The sequence below is a fragment of the Vanacampus margaritifer genome, chromosome 12, assembly GCF_051991255.1.
Source record: "Vanacampus margaritifer isolate UIUO_Vmar chromosome 12, RoL_Vmar_1.0, whole genome shotgun sequence".
NCBI classification, from domain to species: Eukaryota; Metazoa; Chordata; class Actinopteri; order Syngnathiformes; family Syngnathidae; genus Vanacampus; species Vanacampus margaritifer.
Genome location: NC_135443.1, coordinates 19,059,897 through 19,077,202, shown reverse-complemented (window position 1 = coordinate 19,077,202; position 17,306 = coordinate 19,059,897). Strand labels below are relative to the sequence as shown.

Genomic DNA, 17,306 nt, shown 5'->3' with positions numbered 1-17,306 from the left:
AGCATGCAACGTGCTAGCACTCTCCCTGGTAGAAAGACGTCTCCATCCTCTGGGTGCTGTGATTAAGAGGAAAATACACAGCGCATTGCTATGGAATAAATTCAAAAGGAGACATAACGCACAGATTTGAGTAACATTGGTGTGACAACAGCAGGGCGCTCTGGCGGAATCCATCACAGGCACACATTGTCCCCTTGGCACCCCCGCTAATGTATCACCTCTGGATCGCAGTAATATCTGCCTGATGGATGCTTTCGGAGCAGGATGGGCCACATGTACCCCCCGACAGGAGCCTCAATCGCCGGGTGTAGCCGCCAGCAAATGAGACCTATGCTTCTGGAGGTCCATTACACTTGTAGCCACCTACTCTCCTGAGCTCCTCTCCGTCCATTTATTCGTGCATCTTTTCCCATTCTTCTGTTATTTGCGCCTGCTCGCATGCGTTAGTCACAGGTCTCCACCGAGAGGCCGGCTGCCATCCCGGGGCGATGCCTGGGTTCCTCTAGTCAGCTTTACTGCCTTCATTTGGCCTGATGAATGGCCCGTTGGCTTATCAGTCCCTCTGCCTGCAATCTCAAGTGGTTCCCTGGAGTCTCAATTCGGCACATGTGGTTTTGCCTCCTCCACTCGGGCTGTGTTCACATTCGTAGTAGACTACTTGGGTCCAGACAAAAAGTAATCATCGGATCAAAAGTTGTGCGGTAAATACATAGCATAGAGTCACATCTGGATTGGTCATTAAAGAGGAAATCAAGTCAAAAACGACACTAACAATATGTTCTATGCCAGCGATTCTTAACCATTGGGTTGGACAGCGAGCGCCATCTAGTGGACTGCAAAGTAATTTCAGTTTTGTAACTCAATTGAGGCTTTGTACAGTACTGTATGTAGCATGGTATTTTTTTTTTAACAAAATATTTATTTTACTCTCCGTGTAGAAAAAAACAATCGGTAACATTGTGCTAAATTTATTCATAATCCTTTGTATTCTGTTTAGCCATGCTGCTGTCAGCATGTTTTGGGGCGGGGCAGCAGGTTACTGCACGCAATCAACGAGGGTGTTCCAAAATTAGAAACAGCGTGGCGGAACCTCCGTTGAATGAGCTGCTCTTGACGCTCGCAAAAATCTTGCATCTATTTACGACAAAAATATGCAGAGAAATAATGCAGCACGTCGGAATTGCATGTTTTTCTTCTATTTCCGGGTTTCGTTATACGTTCAGCTCTCGTCATTTTGGTCCAATGGGAGCACAGATCGTCACGCGGGTGTACGTGATTACGCAATACAGTCCACTTGCAAGAAGCAGAGTGTGAATATGAACCGCACCAAACGGAAACAAAATAAAGTCCGCTTTTGGTCCGGACCAAACAAGCAAACTTTCAGACTTTTCTGGTCTGAATACACTCATAAACGAATAGACAATTAATTCTGTTCTCGCAGAATTACAAACCGTTTCCTTGTTGAATGTTGAACAGCGAGAGGCGCTTCGTGCATTCTTATCTGGTAAAGATAAGTTGGTTCTCCCCCTCCTGAGAAGTTGATTCCGGCTTGTTGGGCAACTTATTGGGTGTCAGTGTTTACACATAAATAAACGTCATTGATGACCACTTTCAATGATGTTATTTGATAATGATTTTATAAACCTTAACTAGATTGTATTTAGTTATTAAATACAAACAATAATAAGTCAACATAAATCATAATTTCTGAATTGTCCTCAAGCCACTTTTTACAGGAAAAGTTGGGCGCCAAGGTAAAACGGTTAAGAACCCCTGTTCCATGCCACCCCCTTCCACTAGTGTAAACACAACATTCTAATTGATATTGTTTCTGGAGTATGAATTAAGCAAAAAAATCGAACCGCTTTTATCCATCTCAGTGGCGGCCATTTTGCCTTGAACAGCTGTTTGCTGCCGACTGAAAATTACATCAGAGTGCTTAATGGTTCAGGTAATGAACAATCACGGATCACCTGTTTTGTGGGTTTGGTGATGTGATGTACGCAAGCTGTGCCCTTAGGCGCTGTGATGTCATTTTTAATTGACAGCAAGTGGCAGGCAAAATGGCCGCCTCCTGAGATGTATAAAAACGATTGGACTTTGATGCTTAATCATATTCCACAAATGCAACATTAATCAGAATATCATGTTCAGACTAGTGGACGTGCATAAAACATAGCGTTAAGACAATATTTGACTTGACTACGCCTTTAAATTCATCTGAGAAACCGTTTACACTATTTGGTGCTGCTGTTTTCGGAAGTATAACATCGGAAATATAACAATTCAAATAGGCTCCGCAGTTAGCTTTTCTATCTGTAAGTGGTTGATAGAGTTTATGAACTGCAGAGGGCAAATCCAAGTCCAGGAAGTAAAAACCCTGCCACAGTTTGGCTTTAGCCCTATCTGCTAGATATCAAGCTCCCATAGTGCTCATTTACCTGCTAAGGAGCTAGCTAGCTAGCATCAGGGGATAAAGCCAAACTGTGGCAGGGTTTTTACTTTCTGGACCTGGATTTGCCACCTCTGATGAACTGTGATTATTACAGTTTTCATTATCGTACAGGAGAAAGATGATTTGTGGCTGGCGTTTATTTGTCTGCAGTGGATTACAGCATGATTAGAGGGACAGCGACTATTTGAAGAAATATGACATGTTTGTTATTTTTATGCTGTGCTGATTGATATTCTAAAATGTATTTTAAAAAGCCAACATACACCCACGCTCAGATAAGCTGTGGAGAGGCAGCGGTTCTGACACATGCTGTTAAATATTTGTTATTTGCCGGTGCTTTTTGTTGTCATTTCAACACAGATCCTTGTCTTTGATCTGTGCAGCTTTCACACTTGAACCCAACCGCAACGGAGTTCACTAACAAGCGAACAGACACTGTCTGAAGAGGTTTGTTTGGTGCGTACCAGATGAGAGCATTCACACTTGACCAGAAGAACCCAGCAATCGCAGTGGAGTTCATTTTAACCGAACTTGGCAAGTGTGAAAATATCCTTGCAGGCTTCCACAGTGACATGCTAGCGTCAGCTAATGCTAATGTTCCGCAGGGCGTATCTCGCCAAAGTTCTGCAGAGTCCCGGCAAGCACACAGCAGCACAGGTGTCACCTAGCAAATCCATCATCTTTATTTCTTCCCCAATGAGCTCATATTTTTCATGTGGCTACCACCACGCTCACAAAAAATATCCCCCCCCCCCCTGCCCCATTCTTCTAGAAACACAAAAAAAATCACTGGTCTCTTTCTCCCTGAAAATAATCAATGCCTTCCAGAGGGGGACTTGTGGAGCGACAAGCGTGGAAAGATGGCAGCGGGATCCAGACGTAGCTCCAGGGGGAGAGGGCTTCTGGTTGAAAATAGTCGGTGAGAAGCAGAACTTGGGTATGTTCTACAGGCATCAAGACTCATCATATTTGACATGCATTCTGGTGTTTACACAGGCTCCAGCGTAAAATCCTCTCCAGCTACAGAAGGGAGCGGGATGCACACAAAGCAGCGCGAGAAGTCGTCAGAAAAGTGGAGACGGCGCTTGCCTTTGCTTTCTCTCTCTCGCCCGCCGCGTTCTCCACGCCCCATCTCTTATCCACGCCACAATTGGCGCCGTTAGCACCTGTCAGCTGACTGACTTCTTGTTCCCGGTGGTTTATGAAAAAAATCATGGCTGCCAGGCTTTGCGAGGCCGCATTTGCCATCAATATGAATTCACCACGGTCTTCTTGCAACATTAGAGCGGGCCCTGTTTTGATTCGCTCCTCCCGTCTGTTGTACACAAGGGGAAATGAAGAGAGTAAATAGTCCTTTTAGAATGTTGCTTTCAATCACGACGGCCTTATGAAAAGCCAACAGTGTACTAGACTCTCAAAAAGCACATTTGCTTTCAATCCCCAGATGTTAGCCAACTCCGCTCCGAGTTCTTTATTAGCGTGTCCTCCTCTTTTACTGTAAATGAAACGGAAACTCTCAGGAAGCTTTTTTCGTGGTTGTCCCTCACTCGTTGGTGGAATACAAACAAACATTGAAGCCCGTGGTTTGTCGACTTTTACTTCTTAGACGGACGGAGGCATATGTTTGAAGTACTAGTCTGTATGCTTACCAAAATATTATTTGTACGTTTTTAAAGCATATACAATATTACAAAAATATCTGTATGCTTAACTCATTCACTCCCAGCCATTTTCACTGAAGCAACCCCCTTCGCTCCCGACTGTTTTACTGGATTTTGACTGGTTTTGCAAGGCCCACAGAACATTGTGTTCTATTGCGATAAAAACATGGAACCTACCAAAAGAACGATTAGTCATTTCTTTCATCAGGAAAAGTATCTTTCCATCTGTTTGCGTTTTGCAGCAATTAGCATTAGAACATAGCTAATTTTCATCATTATTCACAAATCTATTTAGAATTGTGAGTAATTGAGGTTTTGTTTGCAACATGGCCCTGGTTGATCTCTTATACTCTGCTGCCACCTGCTGGCCATTTTTGTAATAACTACCATTGATTCAAGCGTTCTCTTCAGTTCAGAGGCAGAATCAAAGCCTTCTGTATGCTCTAGATTTTGAACTACACTACACATCCGCGAGTGGGATGGACGAGTACAGATAACAGGGCCGATACTCTAATACTCTGACTCATTTCAACGTATCGGTACTCTCGATGGCAGCCGATACCAATTAGTGGCAGCCCTCTTGTGGCCATTTTATAGTCAGGAATGAGAAGAACAGAAAATTGCCATTAATTTAATAAACTTTTAAAGGGATACTTGATTCATTGAACCATTTTCAGCAGTCAAAAGTTAATATTTTGTCCAGAATAAATTTGATAACTTAATTATTTTTCATGAACAATTTATACCTTTAAAAACTATTTTTTCCACTTGCTGTCGACTGACCAAACTCAGAAAACAGGTGAACCATGATTGGTCGTTAGCTACTTTCACAACACAGGTGATGTCATCTTCAGTCGACAGCAGATGGAGAAAAATGTGATTTTAAAAGGTATTAATTGTACATGAAAAAAAATGAAGTTATCAATTCACTCTGGACAAAATATTAACTTTTCACTGCTGAAAATTGCTCAATGAGTCAAGTAGCCCTTTAAGGAAAAATGCTATATTCAGATATATCCAGTAAGTATTTCTTTAAAATCATCTAGCATTGTTTGGGGGTGGGGTGATTTTATGTATCAAAAGTACAAGTGGTATCTGTACTTGGTATCGGTGACTACTCAATAGTTAAGTACTAATACTTGTATTAGTCTGGGGGGGAAAGTGGTTTCAAACATCCCTGCTATTTTTTATTTTAAATCAATGCAAGTATGATTTAAAAAGGACATCACTTTTACATTTCCTTCCAAAAATGAGAATCGTAAATAAATGTATCCTCATTTATTATCAGTTAAAAACACTTATGATGATTAAAAATTACACTTTGTCGAGTGTTGGTTATAGGTTCAAATTGTAATAACAGTCCCTTGTACACATAAAAGTCATGAATTATCCGTTATTTGCATCACACATTGTGTTTTGCCGGCCTCCACTGTGAGGTGACATATAGTGCAAATGAATACTAATACTGTGCAAGTCTAGTGTCAATGTCAGCCTGCTGCTGAGTCACTTAGTCTTCATTTGTCATCTGGCAGAGTGGACCTGCTGCTTTCCTTCATATCGCCATCTCTGGGTGTGTGTGTGTGCCTTTTAAGCGTGCTGAAAGTCAATTATCCACACCACTTGTCCCTGACATCATTGCGCTAATACAAGCTGCTCTTGACCTTATGTTTGTGTGTCTTGCGTGGAAGGGAGTGTCGTGCTTTCCCCCCTGATTGGATTAACTTCAGATGTTGTGTGTGTCCGGGTCAATTACACAGGCTGGGTTGTGATTCCGAACCTCAAGCCTGAGACGGAACTCTCCCACCCCCCTTTTTCTCTCGCCACCGTTCCACCCCTCCACTCCTTTACACGTCCCTGAAGGGCTGCTCCCTTCCCTTACACGCCATCTCCCAACAGCCCCCCCCCCCCACCTCCCCAACACACACACACCAACAGTCAAATCCCATGTGTCTGCCGCGCAATGGCACACAACGCCTGAAGAAACACTCCATCGCCGCGTCCACGCCCTCTGTCTCTTTGTGTTCCCTTCCTCTTGAGTCCAGAGGGGTCATCTCAGAGGGAGAGCTCATAATCAACTCAATTAAGTGAGTCTGATTGCCATGGTAATTGGTCTGGGTTATAACATTATCATTAGCGCCTCAAGTGCGGTCACAGTGGGACACAGCAGTCAAAAGAGAGGGAGACTAATAGCAAGGGGTCCATTTTGTAACCCTGGACAGGAAGTGAGGCAAATATTGAGTTTGGCTTGAACAGAACCCATGTATTGTATTGCATCATATTTCGGGGGGGATGTCCATTGCATATATGATGGGCATTTATTTAAAGAAAGGTGTTTATTTGAGAATTGAATTGGGTAATTGTTACTTCCAAGTTCCAACGAGAAGCAGAACTAATTATTTCCACACCGCAACGAGTGATTATAAAAACAGAAATTAACTGTGATTTTCTTTTGTTAAATTCAAATGTGAGTTATTTGCTAGCCTGTTGCTAGGATATCCCGCTATTTACATACATAGCTGGTGCGGCTATACGCTAGTGCTGTCACAATTGAATATTTTAGAATCGATTAATCTATACAGACGCTCCCCACCTTACGAACGAGTTACGTTCCGGACGATCGTTCGTAAGGTGAATTTGTTCGTAAGTTGCTTCAGTGCTATATTTTGTATCATAATTTATATTTAAAGCCTATATAAGTACATTGAAGGTTTATATAAGTATGTTTAAGGCTTGTACAAGTAACCTGCATTGGTTTGTACTGAAAAAAACTTTTAATAAAATGGAGAGAATACGTACAGTACTGTACTGCACTACGTATGTTAGAGAGAGAGAAGCGAGAGACACACACAGTATGTACATGTACGTAATAAGATAAATAAAATGAAGTTTAACTTACTTTTGGAAGATGTACTCGATGCTTAAGGAGAGGAGGAGGAGGAAGAGGAGGATTTTATATCATGAGAGATTCTTTGTCGTCGCTGGAATCGGCTTCAAAAGTTATTTCCTGCTTCATGGGGACCGGCGTTTCTTCCTCCTCCTCCTTGACACGTTGCTCAGCCTCCAATGAGCTCTCACAGCGGCAATCGTCGGTATTAGCGGCGGAAAGAAGCACTACGCGCAATACAAAATCTAACTTACAGCATCTCTTTCCGAACATTTTTCGACATACTGTACGCGCAGACATGTTCGTATGTACCGTTGTTCGTAACTCGAATGTTCGTAAGTAGGGGAGTGTCTGTACATTATTTCATCGATTAATCGTCTAATCAGATTATTTTTAATTTTGCATTCAAGTGTATTACAAAAGCATTTTTTCCCTGATTACTGTTTATTAACCAGCGATTGGTGTTTAATTCGTAGTTTGTATCCATATAGGTATTAAGAAAAATGGGGATTGATGTTGTATTATGTTACAGATTCAGTCATTGTTTTCTAAAGTCAAAACAGATGCTTGCAAATGTCTTATTTTGATAAAACACAGAAGATAATCAGTCTTCTTTCATGAATGACTACAGAAATAAGTGAACAATTACTGTTGATATGCGATTTGGACAATTTGACATTAAAACGATTACACGATTACTAAAATAGTTGTCGATTACTCAATTCATTTTGACAGCTCTACTATACTCACACCCATGGTGGAAACGCTAATGTGAACGGCTACTAGGGGAATTCAGTGTAGGACGGCGTTCCATAGCTATGTCGGTGTCATAAACAGAAATTGCATGCAAGTCTGTCACTTTCGAGTCAGGCTGCAGCTATTGAATATCTTTATAATTGAGTATTGAACAAGTAATCAAATTAAATTTGATTCGGCAATATATCGCGATATTACAGCGCGCATTTCTCGGTTGATTCGATATGTGGCCGAATAAATTTTTAAACATAATTTTTTTAAGGAAATATTCAAAAAAACGTCTTACTTAGGGTTAGGGTTCACACGTTAAGCATGGAAGAATGTTATATTAATGGAATATTTTATTTCAGTGCTGTTCAAACATGAAACAGATTGCAACAGATTGTTTGTTAAATACAGAGGCTCATAGGTAAAAGCCTGAAGTTTCAGATAAATAAATACATTTTCATACAAATCTTACAGTGTACATGTACAAGTTTACTGGTTAGTATTTTCTAAATTTGAGTAAAAAAAAATTGCAATAATCAACTTATAGATTCATATCAGGATTAATCGGTATTGAATCAGATCGTGACCTATGAATCGTGATACGGATCGAATCGCCAAGTACTACGCAATTCACACCCCTATAAAATACCGTATAACGTCTTTCCCATCTCTCAATGTTTTTGTCCTGACTAAGGTAGTAGTAGTAGTACGTTGCACCTCCAGTTTGTATGTGTAAACAATGTAGGTTTTTATAGCAGGCCAGCAACGTTAGACAATCCCAGCATACCTTGTTGAACGCCGTGCAAATAAATACTTTGAGTAGAGGTGGAAGAATACATCATAATGTTTTTGTATTTGATGTCTGTCTGCCGATAATTGTTTTTCAGTGAATCTTGAACCTACCCACTGTGATTGGAAGAAATATTATATATTGACGATATGACACAAAATAAGGAGCACAAGTTCTCGCTGTAATTGTCTCCACGGATGTGACGTTTTCTTTTTCTTTTTTTTCTTGGCTTGCTCAAAGTGTTCTACACCTTTCACACACGCAAGCGTTTTCTCTGAGCTTCACACGGCCTATTTGATCTCTCTTGAGGACTGTCAACTTACCGTGCGTGTCTATGGAAATTCAATTCTGCATTTATTTACACTCTAGGTTAATAGAAAAGATGCTCTGTGTGATTTGTAAGTCAAACAACCACACCTGCCATTCATTTCTGTTTGTTTGTTAGCTTTTTTTTTTTTTGCCGGGGAAAGATCTCCTGTTTTGTTCTGCGGGTCCCGAACGCACAAAAGAGAGGATCGTCAGAGGTTGAATGGCTTATCCTCAACATTCATATCGAATACAATTTCAATCAAGCAAGATTTACATGAGTGAAAAGCAGCAGGTGTTGGGAATATTTCCTTACAAGCTCATTGTGATGCAGGTCTCCTACATAGACCGACGCTCTTTGTGTACACACGTGTGCTGAGGAAAGCTGCAGGGCAGCACCACGGCCCACTTTGAGTGAAAGCGGTGTCAATACAATCGTTATCGCGCCTGCGAGCCACTTCCGGGAGCGTCACGCTGTCAAAACAGAAGACGCACATGCCCAACGTGTCAATTAAACGCCGTCAGACGTCTGTCAGTCTCTCCATTGTGCTTAGCGCCGTCACTAAATATTCATGCCTGCTTATCAGTCTGCTCACAGCCAAAGTGACGAGTGTTATTAGGAAGCGTCATAAGACACCCACCTTTTTCTCTTTTTTTTTTTTTGTTGCCAAACACGCTGATGATGCAGAAGCAGCTTGGCGTTACCAGCATGTAAATACAGGCCTCGCTTTGTGCTCTGTGATGGTGTCACAGGTCAATTCAACAAGAGGAAAGTGATATTACCTCCCACAGAGGGAGGTTCCAGCCTGGTTTGAAATGTGGGGATTAGCTAAACAACAGTGCCACTTGCTGGTAAAATGAAGATGCTACAAAAACATAAGGAGTACTCTGTCATAGGGGCCTTAACATGTGTACACGGAATTCTACCCCAGTACGGTAAACTTGAAAGTTAGTTAGATTTTGAAAGATCCCCCCCCCCCCCCCCCTAAATATTGTGATTGTGATGTCATATGCAATTGTGACCAAAATGAAACAATACCCCCACACACCCTCCCAAACTGCAAACTTTGCAAATTGACGATTTGAATTGATTCATCGTTCAGCCCTAGTTAAAAGTTGTTTTTAAGAAACTTTAATTAAATATTTAAGTATTTTGGGACACTAAAACACAGTTAAAAGTTATCAAATAAAGTTAGCATTAGCATTGTCTATATGTTTTACATTATGGCATGCCTCAATCATATCTGTTTCAAGTAAGTTATACCTTTAGAGCAGTCCTAAAATGGGGGCAAGGGGTGGGGAGTGTTAAAAACAGATAATTGAGACACACTGTTTTAGTAGGGCTGGGTAACGATTCAAATTTTATCTATCGATTCTATTTCGATTTTTTTTTTCCCCCTGATACGATTCGACTCACTTCAGTTCAATCCGATATTGATTAATTATAGAACATCAAGTCTTCTTATATATCAAGGACATGATTTATTTATTTTTTTTAACTACACAAACATTAAATTCAAAATTAAATTTTGCAGAAGCAGTAACTGGTTAAATTATTTATTTATTTATTCATTAAAATAACGTGTTATAATCACTTAAGTGTTACACAAACATTGACATCAGCATGGATGAGATGAAAATGTTTGTTCTTTTTCTAATTCAATAATTGTACAAATAAATTCAAAAGATTCTGAATTGTCATAAATTGTAATAAGTCAGGTATTTTATAAATGTAAGAAAATACTTTTAAATTCATGTGAACAGTAAATTTTCAGAAAACCGTAAGATATAAAAAAAAATTGGCCTTAAAAATGATATTTTCTTGTTCATATATGGGAACCAAAAAGATATATTAAAATAATCGATTCATTGTTTTATGAATCATTATCACGCTCAAAAAGGAAAATCTATTTGATATCGATTACTTGATGTTTTTTTAAACCCAGCCCTATGTTTTAGAGTAATCCCCCACAGACTAGCAGTTCACTATTCAAGAATTTACCTATTTGCATTTGTGTTTGTGTATCCCATTTCTAACTATTGGCTGAAAAAGTCAACAATTATTATTATTATTATTTTGCTCTTTCTGAAACACCCTGCGGTACCACACAATTCCACCAAAGCCCTACCTATCTAAACTGGAAAGTAGTACAGTGATTGGTGTCAAAAAAGTATGATAAAGTGTTGCCGAAACGTTATTGTCTTTCCAAATGACCTAATACACCCATTAGCTAACTAGTCAGCGTGCCACATTGCTATGTTATGGAGACTCATAGTCGACAAAAAAAACAAAAAAAATGAGAGAGACTGATTGGACAACGAGTAAATCTGCTCACTGTAATTGGGAATGGGAAAATGCTTGGAACCATCATATATTAAAGACCAACTTTCTTCTTTGCTAGGTCGGCTTTTTAAAATGTAAAAGTGTGCTCCCACTCCGCTTCGTCAAAACAGAAAGCTCTTGAATTATTTTGTTTCATATTAGCAGCAGCAGTTGTCACTTTTATTTTCATGTGTTGATTTTGCTACCTCTGAGAGCGGGCGAGGATGTGCGCCGCCGTGGCACTGTTGACAGTCGCGGCCGCGAGGAGGAACGCTGGCGTGCAGATGGCGGCGGCGCACTCGTTCTCTTTTTCATGGCTTAAACCGACACAAAAAGCAGCCGAGGGACCGGGGCTTGTCTGCAAGAACGTGCCGGGGAAGAGTCGGTACTTGGCACAAGTAGCAGGAACAATTAGCGTCATGGAAGCAGAGGCCCGAAGCAGCAGGGGGCGAGACAAAGATGGCGGGAAAACACGGCGTCCCACTTTTACTGAGAGTATCTTTAGCAGAGCTGTGAGAAATTCGCTTCTTTTCCTTCTTGTCAGAGCACAAACTTTTTTGTTTTTTCCCTCAATACAATCACGTCACGGCTCATTTCACTGATGTGTTCTTGTTTGTGCATTTCTAATGAGAATGCAGATAGAGGAAGCATCGTGTCCTTGGAGAAACCTCACATCCCACCCACATCCCAGAATTCAGTGCTTCCCCTTAGCCTGTCTGCTGGTTTGAAGCCACACGCGCCTCATCCAAAACAATCTTGCAATACAAAACACTGCTCATTATATTTTACCTGCTTTGAAGATACGTTGAAAAGGATCTATTGAGTACTGATGAATCCTTTTGTACTGCAAGACAACTACTCAGGAAGGTCACACTAAAATTTAAAGAAACAAGAATGTAAGCTTGGTACTTGGTAAATATCAAGTATCTTGCATCATCACAAGGCAACATACTGTACATTTCAACAAGAATTATTGTAAAATTACATTAAATGTGCTGAACACACCCTGTATTATTATTATTATTATTATTATTATTATTATTATGTTTGCATATTATTTAAAAAAAAACTAAACAAAAAACATTGATACATCCCGGAAGTGGATGACGTCGTGAACTTAAACCTATTATTTGCTGAAAAACTCAGCTACCGTATTATTTTTTTGTGCTTTCACCTCAAAATGCCACAAGATGGCATCAAAAGCCTTGTTGAAACGGGAAAATAGAGCTAGGAGAAGGAAGTACAGTAGGTTTGTTTGCTTTTCCCTGGACATGTCAGGGAGGAGCCAAGGTTTGCCTGGGTGGTTACAGAATTATCGTGGCATGTGCAAGAAGAAACAAGAATGTAAGCTTGGTACTTGGTAAATATCAAGTATCTTGCATCATCACAAGGCAACATACTGTACATTTCAACAAGAATTATTGTAAAATGACATGAAATGTGCTGAACACACCCTGTATTATTATTATTATTATTATTATTATTATGTTTGTATACTATTAAAAAACAAACAAACAAACATTGATACATCCCGGAAGTGGATGACGTCGTGAGCATGTAGCATCGCAAGCTACCGCGCACAGTATTTTCGACGTCAAACTTTGGGAAGACAGAAAAAAACATTGTCTACCTGATAGCTGCTCAGTTTCTGTTGCTTTCTCTTTCTAACTTCTAAGAAAGAGAAATTCTTCTTTCCTCTTGTTGACGTCTTTTTTTTTTGTGGGGGCCCGGTGACCGACATCTGTCAAGACAAGTGGCATTAGAAAGGCGACAGTGTCTGATTTGATTGACCTGATTCGATGATTTCCTCAAACTTATTTAGCTATTTTAATTTTGAAGTCATATTTATAAAGCATGCCTTTATTTGTTATTATTTTTTATTTGGTTTAGTGATTTTTAATAAGGCGTTGGGCAAAATCTAGTCTCCTAAAATAATCACTTTTCAGGAAACTAACAAAAACGGCAATTTTGCCGAAACGTCATCAAATAGAGAAAGCCATTTATAACGCTTTAGATTTCATTAGATTGTCATTTTAACACACACACCTCACGAGGGGACTCATCAATGGTATAAATTTACGAAAATGACCTATTTCTAACGGGTTTTCTTTTTATTATCTCAAATAAAAATACAGAGAATATTACTCGCCAATCCACAAACTCATAGTGAGGCAGGCAGAGTCTCAGTACAAGTTTGTCACTAGTTCATTGCCCTGTAAATAATTGAATATAATGTAGAATCACCGTCTTGAAATTTGAAATATTAACATGAATACAAGAGGACTGAAAAACCAACACACCGAATGTCACTGTCCAAGGTCAAACAAACACATGTCTAACAGCGAACATTGGAGTCAAACAAAAAAAAAACAGATCAATTTCGACTTAGAACATGGCTGCAGGCATCCAGTTTCTATTCTGCCTCGGAGTCTCCGTGTTGCTCACAGGTAAGTGCTTTTTTAGTATTAATTGGATGGTAGCTCAAAGTGATTGAGATGTCTTAAAGGCTTGGGGAGGTCAATGCTTGTTGGAAAGAGTCACAGCCAAGGAAAGGACGACCCGGTGTTGCAGTACGTTGTCAACAACTCGCTGAGGGAGCATCCAGTCCTCACTAAACTCAAACTGGTAAGTAAAAAGGACATTTTAATATCATGTTACTGGTTTTAAGCAGTTAACTTATTGGCCACTTGTGGGAATGTGCAACAAGCGTGTTTATTTATTTATTTTAAATACATTTTTAAAGAGGGAGTTTGCAATTCAAGTCAATATATTATATTCATATTAAAGGCCGTCAGTATGACCTGAAAGTAATACATTAGTAAATTGATCTGTGAAAAAAAGATGGCCCCATCTTGCATCTCGAATATGATTTTTCCCCCCCCCCAACCCCGTGCTTGAAGAAAAACAACCAATCAGAGACAGCATGTGTGACTGATGAGGTGTTAATAATTTTCCATGCTGATTTTTTTTTTTATGTCCATCCCTCGATTGCACACTACTAGGCATAAGACTTCCAAACAGAAGCAATATTTATCAACATCACCAATGATAATTATGGTTCAAACTTCAACATTTTCTTTGACCTTTGAGGCCTGTGATTTGTATTTTAATTTCAGCGCACTCTCGATGACCAATGGAGCAACATGATGGTTTCCGTCGAACAAGCCCAATTGATGGCCAATCTCATGAAACTGATCAACGCAACCAAGGCTATTGAAATTGGTGAGATTACATCCAACGCAGCAACACAAAATATAATTTAACAAATACAATGCATCTGACTTTTTTTTGTATCTTACAGGGATGTACACGGGGTACAATGCACTCAGTATGGCTTTGGCCATGCCAGATAACGGACATGTGGTAGCATGTGAAATAAACGACATCTATGTAGACATCGCCAAGCCCTTTTTTAAAGAGGTAACATCACCTAGCCAATTTATTTAGAGCAGATGTCACCAAACCTTATTCTCCCAACAGGCCGGAGTGGAGAATAAAATCAACATACGACTACAGATGGCAATGACAACACTTGGTAAGAGATTTGTAATGAAAGTTGACTTTCACTTGAATTACTGACATTCATTCCTATTTCCTGTAGATGAACTGATAGCAGCTGGTGAAACAGGAACCTTTGATTTTGTGTTCATCGACGCCGACAAATCCAACTATGACGGATACTATGAAAAGTCCTTAGAGCTTATTCGGAAAGGTGGCGTCATTGCCATCGACAATGTAGGTCCACAACTTGTAGGCCTACACAATGTACTGGCCGTGTGGCAGATGTTGACTGTGTGTGTGCTGGTGTGTGAAGGTGCTGTGGAGTGGAAAGGTTGTGGATCCTGCACCCGATGACGTCACCTCCAGGACTCTGGATGCGCTCAACAAGAAGCTCCACAAAGACCAGCGGATCGATCTGAGCATGCTCACAGTGGGGGACGGGCTGACCATCACTATTAAACACTAAACAGCATTCAGGATCATTACATCTGGATTAAAGGCGTGTTTTATGGTATTTTTTGAGTGATTGCAGTATGTAATTGCTTTGCACCTCTCTATTCACATTTTTAGGGGAACTTAAACCTATTATTTGCTGAATAACTCAGCTACCGTATAATTTTTTTGTGCTTTCACCTCAAGATGCCACAAGATGGCATCAAAAGCCTTGTTGAAAAGGGAAAATAGAGCTGGGAGAAGGAAGTACAGTAGGTTGGTTTGCTTTTCTCTGGACATGTCAGGGAGTAGCCAAGGTTTGCCTGGGTTGTTACAGAATTATCGTGGCATGTGTTTTTAAACACGCCCTTGGGTTACCCAAAAACAAAACAAAAATCTTTTGTAAAATCAGTTTATTTTTAAGCATAATGCAAGATGATAATTCTGTAATTAAAATTTTCCAACCAATTAAATGAAAGATTTACCACAGCACAGCTGGTTGGTAATCACTGGCCTATTTAATTTTTTTTCCCCCAGTAACCAATACCATTATGAAATAGGGAGGTCATGTTTAACAAGCATTCCTGACCATCATGAAATTGTACAACTAAGAATAGATAATGTAATAAAATAAAGAACAGCAAAATTATTCTCACTTTGCAGCAACACTCCATGAGCCAGTTGAAGGTTGGAGACTTTATTGAAAAGGTAACAGACAAAAGGACCTCCATGTCCTCCTTGTAGTGAGAGGAGACTTACAGTTAACTCCTCGTTAACATTTCATAAGTTTGGCATTGCTTTCGAGCACTCTGAGCCTCCCAGTGTGTTTTTGTTTGTGTGGTCGGCCAAGTGGACCGTTTGTAATGTCCGACGGGACGCCATTGTGTGCGCGTGAAGGAGGCTTGCAGCTGTAAATAGCAACAGAAGAAAGTCTAGTGTAATTTAAAAACTGAGGAATATCAGACGGTGTTTTAAGAGGAAATCACAAGCGGGAAGTGACAGCACTCACCACACAAATGCGGAGTGTCTGATAAGATGACAAATAACCCACACAGGCAGAGTGATGCACAACTGGGACTGTATTGTATTTATGGCAGCGCTGGACAGGAATCATGACGTTACGGTTATATAAATAATATGCCACCTGACTCTCGCAACTAGAAAGCAACAAAAAAAGCACCAGCATGACGGTGGTGCTCACTCAAGTGAAGAGTTTGTTCTTGTAGCCTTTGTGAACCCGATCTCTTCCAAGATGTCCCCACTTTTGCTGGTTGGGAAATACGTAAGGCCAAATTTCTTCTGATATTCCGGAGTTCCTGGGTGTGGGAGGAGAAGCTTAGGCCTCCAGTTCCAAGCCCAGACCCAGCTTGTGGCCTCCGGCGTTGATGTTCTTGCCGTCGACCAGGCCGGCCAGGGTGAGCTTCACGCCTGGGCAGGAATGGGAGACAACATTAGTGGTCCTGGTTACATGTTGGTCACATTACCAAATGGGGTACTTATATGTTACATACACTAGATATACAGGGTGAATAAAAAAATAAAAGGGAACTTTTTAACAATCCAATAAAACCAAGAGTGATGGAAGAAAAATATTTTATTCATAGTAATTGAAACCTTAAAACATGCCATTTAAGAAACAATGTTGAAATTTCCTTTCTCTTTCTTTTTTTTTTATATTTATTACGTCCTGTAGATAACATCCTCCTGTACAAATCGATTGAAATCTGCGGTTGAGATTCCTCATTGACCGCTGCAACATCTCAGCTGGGATTCCATCATTGTTTGATTGTAAATGGCATGTTTTAAGGATTCAATTACTATAATATATTTTTCTTCCATCACTCTTGGCTTTAATGGATTGTTAAAAAGTTCCCGTTTTTTTGTGTTTGTGTCACCTTCCTTGTATTTGCATTAAAAACACTCCCAGCTCTCAACTACTGTACAAAACAAATGAGAAACTATAACTCCACTGACTGAGTGGGCCTAGCAAACTAGCTCATTGCTCTCAGTTAGTAACCTGGAGACAACACACGCCACTAATGCTGGAAACCGAGGACACAAGTATACAAGTAGATAGAAAGTATAAACAAAATGCCAGCATCACAGCTGTAAAAGACGATGCAGGATTTATCCATTTGTCTTGTACACAGAACCCAGAATTTGTATAAGGAGATCAACATGTCAGTTGATCAACTACACAGCCTTGTCAC

At 40.1% G+C, this 17,306-nt stretch overlaps 2 protein-coding genes and 1 long non-coding RNA gene across 4 annotated transcripts in view; 1 reads left to right on the top strand and 2 right to left on the bottom strand.

Moving 5' to 3' along the window:
- Nucleotides 1–13,048, bottom strand: part of LOC144061384 (uncharacterized) — a 57,421-nt gene extending 44,373 nt beyond the window's left edge. For both annotated transcript variants that reach the window (XR_013296173.1, XR_013296172.1), the window contains exons 1-2: nucleotides 12,794–13,048; nucleotides 11,953–12,036 (exon numbers count right to left, since the gene is read on the bottom strand). This is a non-coding gene — a long non-coding RNA (uncharacterized LOC144061384). The remainder of the gene's footprint in view (nucleotides 1–11,952; nucleotides 12,037–12,793) is intronic.
- A 409-nt stretch (nucleotides 13,049–13,457) lies between these two features.
- On the top strand, nucleotides 13,458–15,178 carry LOC144061383 (catechol O-methyltransferase domain-containing protein 1-like). Its single transcript, XM_077581782.1, has 7 exons — nucleotides 13,458–13,610; nucleotides 13,670–13,788; nucleotides 14,280–14,385; nucleotides 14,465–14,583; nucleotides 14,644–14,698; nucleotides 14,765–14,898; nucleotides 14,978–15,178. The coding sequence occupies exons 1-7, from the start codon at nucleotides 13,556–13,558 to the stop codon at nucleotides 15,128–15,130; spliced, it is 741 nt and encodes a 246-aa protein (XP_077437908.1). The 5' UTR covers nucleotides 13,458–13,555; the 3' UTR covers nucleotides 15,131–15,178.
- Nucleotides 15,179–15,777: 599 nt separating this feature from the next.
- LOC144061382 (non-selective voltage-gated ion channel VDAC2) overlaps nucleotides 15,778–17,306 on the bottom strand; it is a 20,723-nt gene continuing 19,194 nt past the window's right edge. Inside the window, exon 9 of the mRNA XM_077581781.1 lies at nucleotides 15,778–16,524. Coding sequence (XP_077437907.1) covers nucleotides 16,433–16,524 — 92 coding nt within the window. The 3' untranslated portion in view covers nucleotides 15,778–16,432. The remainder of the gene's footprint in view (nucleotides 16,525–17,306) is intronic.